At 36.0% G+C, this 8495-nt stretch overlaps 1 protein-coding gene across 3 annotated transcripts in view; it reads left to right on the top strand.

The window, feature by feature from the left end:
• Positions 1–8495, top strand: part of Arhgap15 (Rho GTPase activating protein 15) — a 662961-nt gene that overhangs the window by 312878 nt on the left and 341588 nt on the right. For all 3 annotated transcript variants that reach the window (XM_004636636.2, XM_004636635.2, XM_023721429.1), the window contains 2 exons: positions 2450–2548; positions 3732–3867. In XM_004636636.2, the coding sequence (XP_004636693.1) occupies positions 2450–2548; positions 3732–3867 (235 nt within the window). The remainder of the gene's footprint in view (positions 1–2449; positions 2549–3731; positions 3868–8495) is intronic.

The raw sequence follows: 8495 nt of genomic DNA on the forward strand, positions 1-8495 counted from the left end.
CTTGCCAGGCAAGCACTTATTCTACTGAGCTATCTTCCAAGCCCAATTATTATTATGTTTAAAGAAACTATTCCCTTTACATCTCTTATGCATGGTGTCTGGAGCTTGTGTATTCCTGCCTCCACCTTCACCATCAAGGAACTGTAAGGACACAGACTGAGATCCTAAGCTGAAGAGAGATCTATTACTGAATAAGAAGCCGAGAGAATGCCTCTGCTCTGCACCTTGCTGAGTAGACCTGTTTGTATCATTTCATAGGCAAGAATTTGCCACCAGAAAGACTGAAATGACCCTGTCTTAGTGTAACAAGTTTAGGTTAGGGCAAATTTCCTCAGAAATGTACTTCAAGGAATTTATTATTGACAGCACTAGAATATTTTATTAAGACCACTTTGTTGCTCTATCATATTCTTTCAAAACATGATGCAGTGGGGATGAGGGGGTTTCATTTAGACATTCATCTAAAATAGGCTTCTAACCAAGATGGGGACCAGCGGCTCTTAACTAAACTCATCATGCTTCTGTAAGTCCGTCCTTCTTTGACTCACCTCCAGTGTCTGTCACATAGAAAGACATGATAGAGAGAAGTTACAAGAAGGTGTCTTGCAAGCAATCCTATATGCTGTGGTCTACATCCCTTTACAGTGGCGTCGTGTATTGCTCAGGCAAAAGGTCCTGTCAACGCTATCATTCTTTATTGATACTTTTTCTCCCTTAAGAGTGCTGAAAATTTCTTTGTTCTAAGTACCAACATGATTCAGCAAACTATCAGAAATCCTAAAGAGGTAACATGAAAAGGTGGAGAGAAAAATCTAAATTAAATGGAATTTACCAGCCAAAGATTTTGAAACTACTTTCCTGTGAATGTCTGGAGCAGAGCAGAACACAGTCAATTACTGACTGTAATTAAGAAGTGGATGCGTTTAAACTGTAGAGAGCAGTAGCAGACTTCTCCAGACTGCCTAGGAGCTCAGAAGATCGGTTGGAAGAGAGAGAAAAGGATGGGAACTGGACGTCTCTGACAGTGTGATCTGAATGAATTACAGCCACGTAGTTCCCTCATCTAGTGTCCCAAAATGAATTAGTAAATCACTAATTATGTATGATTAATGCAGGAATATATTTGGACAAGGAAAATTTTAAAATACATTTTTTGGAGGGATGTGTTAGAGGAGAAAGATCCCCTCGGCATCTCGAGCACCACAAATGCAAATGCACTGTGAGGCACGCAGATTTTAGAGCTGTTTGAATTCAGGAGGCCAAAGACTGAACTGTGTTGCCTCTTTCTGTGACCCTCAGAATTTCATAAATCTAATTATATTTGTTTTTGTACTTTTGAAATGTTTTTCTTTTTATAATTTTAATGATGGTTTATTTATACTGGCAGAGAAATATTAGATTATACATATTGCTTATATTAATTCATTTCTTTCTGTATATAACAACAAATTATGATGTAGTGTAATACATTCATAATGAAAATATTTAAACTTGGGATGAAGGTAGAGGTTAAAGACATCACTAGCATTTTTGTGTTAGTTACAAGTGACCTTATATTTTTAGATTGTGTTTCTGCAGCAACATTTCATAAAGTAAATATTTGGGACTTCATGTAAGTAATATAAGTTCCAGTGGTGTTCAGATAATTATGTGAACTGGACTACTTTGCGGTTTTTTGGCTTTCAAAAGTGACTTGCAGAGTGACAGAGAGAGAGAGAGAGAGAGAGAGAGAGAGAGAAATAGTTTCCAGTGATTTGTCAAATTTTAATGTGAGTAATTAGAGGGTTTTTTTTTTCACCTTTTTATTTCTTAAAATTGCATACATTTTGGACAGCTCCTATTCTCATTGCGGTATGGACAAAACTTAATATTGGAAGAACTTATGTCACTCAAAAATGTTTGCTTTGAGGTACTGAAAAATTTTCTATCTATCTCAATAGAGTTTTTCTGAAAACAAGCAAGTGAGAAGTCAAAGACCTTTTAGAAAAGTCTCCATTAGTCTCTCTGGTAAATAATCTGTTTTAAAGCTCTCCATAAAAGAAAATCAAATATAGAGTTATTATTAGACTTGAAAAACACAAACAGGAAAGAGACAGAAGGACAGAATGAATTCCGACACACCAAGTGCATTTTTCTGTGGCTTCCAACGTTCTGAGCACCGTCCTCATCACTTTCAACTCCTGCCTTATTTCTCTCGATGTTAGAACGACTCAGCTTTAGCCCTACTCTAAATTATTTGTCGTATTATTAAAATACTAATATATTTGTTATGATATAAAAAGTTTATAGCTATCAGTTCAGAATGAGCCTAGCCACCCAGTTCCCAGAAGGAAAATTACTGGAATAGAAGAAAGTATTTCAATGTCTTAAGGGTGCTTTTTGAGGGAGATTTTTCTTTTTAAACAGAAGAGGCACATTTCGTGATTGTCCTATAACTTTTCTTTTCCAGATCACAACAGTATCAGGAAATGAGTTCCTTCTACAGTCAGACATTGACGTCATCATTTTGGACTGGTTCCAAGCTATCAAAAATGCAATGGACAGACTGGTATGTATTTGTTTGGCTTTTGCCTTCATTAATTAAAATGTTGTAATTTAAATCTTATTGCTCAGGCATATAACACACACACACACACACACACACACACACACACACACACATAAATAAACCCTATGGGCTGAAAGATACTAGATTCTTTTAAGTGAAAATACATAATAGTCTAGGAACATTTTCAACAGACAGGATTTGGGGAACTAAATGTCATTTTAATTTCTCTTTCAAAAAAACCCATGTTTTTTCTAAAATAACATGAACGTTCATTTATGGGAAGTTCTAAAAAGCACATACAAGCTTAATAACTACTGAATTTTTGCATTTTCATTTTATGCAGTCTCTAATACATACTCTTAAAGTTAATATGCTTAAAACTATACTCACTGTTATAATTCCAGTAAATATAATCCTTTATACTGTTTTTATTGTTGGCTGAGCTAGATTTTTCTCATGAAAATCATGCATCTAGAACTTCATGAAACTATATCAAACCCAATACAGAGCCAATTCTTAAAAGAGCCAAATTACTTAAAATGTCTCATTCTGTCTTGACTAATTTTCACTCATTATTATTCACAAAATCCTGAGGAAAAACTACTCTTCAAAGTTTCTAACATAGTATACAATATGAAAAATAAAATATTTTCTGTGCGATTTCACTGATAGTTAAAGTCTTTATACAACTTTGGGGTGAAAACTTAAAATAAGTTTTCATGAATTAACTTTTAACATGAGTTAACATGAATTAACTTTTCCCCATCATCTATAAAAACCCACATACAGACCAATTACTGTCTCTAGGATGGACTTTGGGACCAGGGATGCCTGAAAGTGGCTTCATCACTCACTAACTGTGTGGCCTTCCTTGGGCAAGGCACTTTTCTCTTTTGGCCTCGGTGTCTTTCTCAGTGATAATGCTGCCGCTGCCCACTCAGGATTCCTGTGTGATTGAAGAATTAATGTGTGTAGAATGCTTAGGTGGCACCCAACGTTTAGTGAGTACCATGTACATCTACTATTATTATATTTCTGTGTTAGTTTAGCGTTGAGGCCCTGTCCCAAAATAATTAACATATTTCAAACATCCCCTGTGTGTAACACCAAAATAGAGGGAACACTATTTGGTGAGTCCTTTCTTCCCAGTCAGTTTTCTAAGCCTGTTTGTGTGTTCTTCCAGCCAAAGGATCCATCAAGAAAGTGTCCATCAAGAAAGCTAGAATTATTCGAAATCCAGAGATCCTCTAGTACTGAGCTGTTGAGTCACTATGATGGTGATATTAAGGAACAGAAGCCCGAGCACAGAAAATCTTTAAGTGAGTATTTTCTTTGATTTGTTCATTTGAACCTTGTCTAAATGCTGTGCTTATGAAATATAAATGCATTGAAGTGAGATTTAAGCCAAACTTCCACTCCTCGTGGAAGCTTCATAGCTCTTTCCTGGCCACGGATCCATGCGCTGGAGGGCAGGCTGGGCACTTTGCTCACATCGTTGTCAGGAATGCCTTTTGAGAAAATGCTTGCTCCAAGGTCGTGGTCTCCGCTTACAGAAAACCTCTGAATCACTGAGCAAGAGCCATGGAGTTCAGACAGGTGATTGATTTTGAAAGTGGGAAATGTCAAGCATCTCCAAACCTTGGTATGCTGCCTATTTGATTTTCATATATTAAAAATATGAATGACCACCGCAGTTAGCCAAACTAAGCCAACTTTCCAGTGTAGACCACCAGGAAGATTGAGAAATATGCACACCAATAGTAGAAAGGGAAATGTGAATTAGAAGTTTTCTAAAGGTATCTAATTCTACTATTATAAATGTCCTGAGTAACAAGAACTTACACAGTGATTTTCAGTGTTTTTAATCAATCTAGTTCTTCTTCAATAAAAAGGACTTAGCAAAATATGTCACCTATATTTCAGAGTTGATTTATGTTTTACCTTTCTGATAGAATAAGTAAATGTCTTTGAAGTCAGAGAAAATCAATTTCTCAAATTCTTAAAACTCATAACATTTTTGTTTTATCTTTTACCTAGTTGTCCCTAATCTTCAAAATCATCATTTATTAAAATAATTTTTCTCAGACTAAAGATTAATATAATTGTAGAAATCAGTAAATTCAAGAAATATGATAGCTTCTTGAATTTGGGGACATCTCAGTGAGTTGAAGAAGGGTCACTAATGACATATAGATGCATGTATATATATAGATACACATGTATTCTAGATGACTTTCTGTTTATATAGAGAGATGCATTCACTGGGAAAAGTATATATGTATATATGTACACATACACACAAATAAACACATATATATATATATTCATAAGTGTATATATATATATATTCCAAGGAAAAGAAAACTATATCTAGATGGTAACATATCTTCCAGAGCTGAATTGCTGAGTGCCACAAATCTAGAAATTACATGAGAACTGAGAGTAGCAGGAGCTCTTGAAATTTAGTCATCATCAAATGACCATGCTGTAATTTTCAACAGCTGTCAGACCCATATTCACTCAGCAAACTGTACTTTGTTGATGTTTAGGATTATCATCATCAGTGTTGGAAACAAATGCATTTGTGGAGAAGCAACAATGCCATTCACAAAGATTTTTTTCCCCATAGAATGATGCAGTTTTAAGTTACGTCATTTAAAGTAGGGGTCCTGAACTCCAAGCCATGAGCAAGCAGGACTATTAGTAATAGGATCAAACAGCAGGAGGTAAGCAATGGCCTAGCAGACTACAGCTCCTCTGTATTTGTGTTTACAGTCACTCCTTAGTCCCCACATTGTCACCTGAGCGCCTCCTGTTAGAGGCATCAGATTCCTGGAGCGCTGTGAAGCCCATTATGAACTCACATGCGTGGGACCTGGGAATGTGCCTCTTGTGAAACCCTAACCCCAAAACCATCCACACTCCCATCCTGGTCCATGGAGAATTTGTCCTCCCTGAAACTGATCCCTGATGCCAGAAAGGTTGGGGACTGCTGATTGAAAGAATGTTAAACTCCTGACCATTTCCCCTGTTTTGGTTTACATGGAATCAGACTTTCACAAGATTGCATAATTAGAATTCAGTTGTGAGTATGTATCTAATGTTAATCATGTAGATATTTTGTAGTAAGTATAAAAGAGTATCTGATTCAATTATTAATAGATCTACAATCTCAGATAAAATTTCTGATTTTCAGGAGAACTCAACACATTCCTGAAGCCTAAAGCTATTCAGAATAAAGGTTTACAAAACTGCTTTTGAGAAATATTCAGGCTAATGGATTTTGTATTGAATGGTAATTACTTTAAAATTTTAGGATGTTACTGGGAAAAATTATGTAGATAGAATGCCCACAGTTTTTCTATAGATTTTATTATTTCATTGATGCTGTTTTTAAACCAGGAATACAACTCATAACCTCATGCTTACCAGGCATACACTTGTGTCACTGAGCTATATCCATAGCCCTATTGTTTTATTGAGAAAGTCACTTATTTACTTTGAGACTAAATTCAATCCAGTTTAAAGACAAAAAGGGTACTTGTTTCTAGCCTTTCAAAAAGTATTTAATTTGTGTGATGACTTCATATTCACCTTTTACTTTGAAGTAACTAAAAACTAGTGATAACTAGATGTTCTAGGTGCTTGTCTTAAAATGACTCGATTAACATTCCCAAGAACGCTTTGACTTAGATATTACTTTTATACATCAGTCCACTGAGACATGGGGAATTAGGGTAACACAGCTAGCACCAAGTTAGGAAGAGATGTTTCAAACCCAAGAAATCTTAAGTAAGATCCACAGAAAACAAATAATGTAAATTTGTACCCCAAAACAGTTGCTAGCAAGAGAATTAAGATAAGATGGTCTCTCTGGCAATTGATTAAGTTCAAAGTTAAAATAGCCATTGAATCTTTAACACTACCCTGGATTTTATAAAATACTTCTTTTCTGTATCTTCATGGATATATATAATTATACATTTAATTTAGTAATAGTATAATTTTTGCAAGGTAGGACAGAGTTAATGCTTTTTTTAATTTTTAACTTAGATAACATCAATATGTATGTATTCCTTTTCATTGGAGGGGCATATTGGCTGAATCACCCACCCAATAAAAATTAGACTACATCTTTAAAATTCTTAAAGTTTTTATTTCTATATTTAATGATTGTGAATTTTTTCTATAATATCCTGTGTAAAACTCATCTTAGTCTTGGACTTGTTTTGAACACTCAATCTCAGATTTCTTAAAACGTTTATGTCAACCTCTGCAAACCAAGTAATGATATGATTCAGAGATTCACAGTACCTTCTTCCTTATTAATAGGTCAAGCACAGACTTCCTTGTCAGTTAGCAGCCTTTGGCTTCCTGTGCCCATGAGCTTCCCACAAGTTTTACCGCCAAGAATGTAGTCAAATACAGCCAGAATTACTTTTTTAAAAGGCATGTGAACATCATTAGCAGCTAACAGGTGGTCATTTATTTTGTCCATTTTGTCTGCTTAACATGGGAAAAAATACATTCTCGCATTGAGTGGATTCAGAAAGCTATATTAAAATATACTTTACTTTTAAAAATATGATTCTAACCTGCCAACACTATTAAGCACTAACCAGATATTTTAAGATATCAGTTGATGATAACAGAGAAGAAGCCAGAAAAATCACTGTCAGGGCCAAATCACTGTGGGAAACTCAGGACACCAGCCTGGAGGAGAGCAGGAGAGCAGCTCTCCAGGGAGGGCTCTCGTGGAAAGCGTGGAGTCAGTCAGAGACAAGGCTCGCATTTCTCCAAGGAAAAAGAAGGATCTTCCACTGATGGCTAAGAGAGGCTCACATATAAAAATTTCATCAGATTACCCCAGAAAAGTTTAATTTCTCTGAGTTTTATTTTCCAGATCTATAAAAATGTGTCTGGTAACATCCTTCCAGAATTGTGTGAAAATTTGAAATTAGAGATATAAATACTAAGCCCCAGCAGGCCCTCAATAAGTAGACGTTCTTAGTCTAATCCTCTACGGCCTCAAGCAGATGGCACCCAAAAGGGCAGAAGCCAAGGGTAGACTCTGTTGGAAGACTGGAGCAGGGATGTGTGCTTGACATCCTACTCCTTGAGAGTACAAAAAATAGGAAACAGCCGGGATCAGATAGGAGAGTTGTAGCTGAAAACGTCTGAACATGAGCAGCTGGTCTTTCCCCGGGCATTTCCCCAGGTGAAAATGGCAGCCAGGACATTCTTGGGAGCAGTATAACCGGGCAGAGTAGGCCAAGAGATACCCTCGATTCGCTTATTCCCAGAAGAGTATGTCATTATGAAGTTTTAGCTGATGGAAAAGATTAGCATCTAGCTATTTCAGTGTTCTTCTAGACACCGCCCTAATTTATTCACTCATTCACGTATTCATTGCTTTTCATTGGCATGATGGTCTTACATACCACTAAAATTCTTGACTTTTCTTGTCTGCGCTTTAATCTTTTAAGACTTACTTTCATATTTAGCTGATTCTTCAATAATAATATGTCTCATGCTAGTTAGTTGCTAAACTGTAACCTCCATGAGTGTAAAGTCCTTGGATAACTTATATATGAAATTTTGACTTTTAATATCAGGAATAAAAACTTCCAAAATGAACACAGACTTGTAAGATACTTATTGATAACCAAACTGGAAATGTCCTACTAGTTTCTTAGAAAACATATGATTAAAAATTATTCAAAATGCATATTATGTAGCTTATCCTGAAAATTCATATAAATATATTTTCAAGTTTCTTCTTAAGAATTGTATAGCTTTCTGCTGGTGGACACCGCGGAGGAAGCATCATCAGGCTCTCTTCCGACTGCCGTCATGTCTAAGTCAGAGTCTCCCAAGGAGCCCGAACAACTACGGAAGCTCTTCATCGGAGGGCTGAGCTTTGAAACAACTGATGAGAGTCTGAGGA

This window comes from Octodon degus, unplaced genomic scaffold (genome assembly GCF_000260255.1).
Source record: "Octodon degus isolate 3935 unplaced genomic scaffold, OctDeg1.0 scaffold00082, whole genome shotgun sequence".
In the NCBI taxonomy this organism is placed as follows: Eukaryota; Metazoa; Chordata; class Mammalia; order Rodentia; family Octodontidae; genus Octodon; species Octodon degus.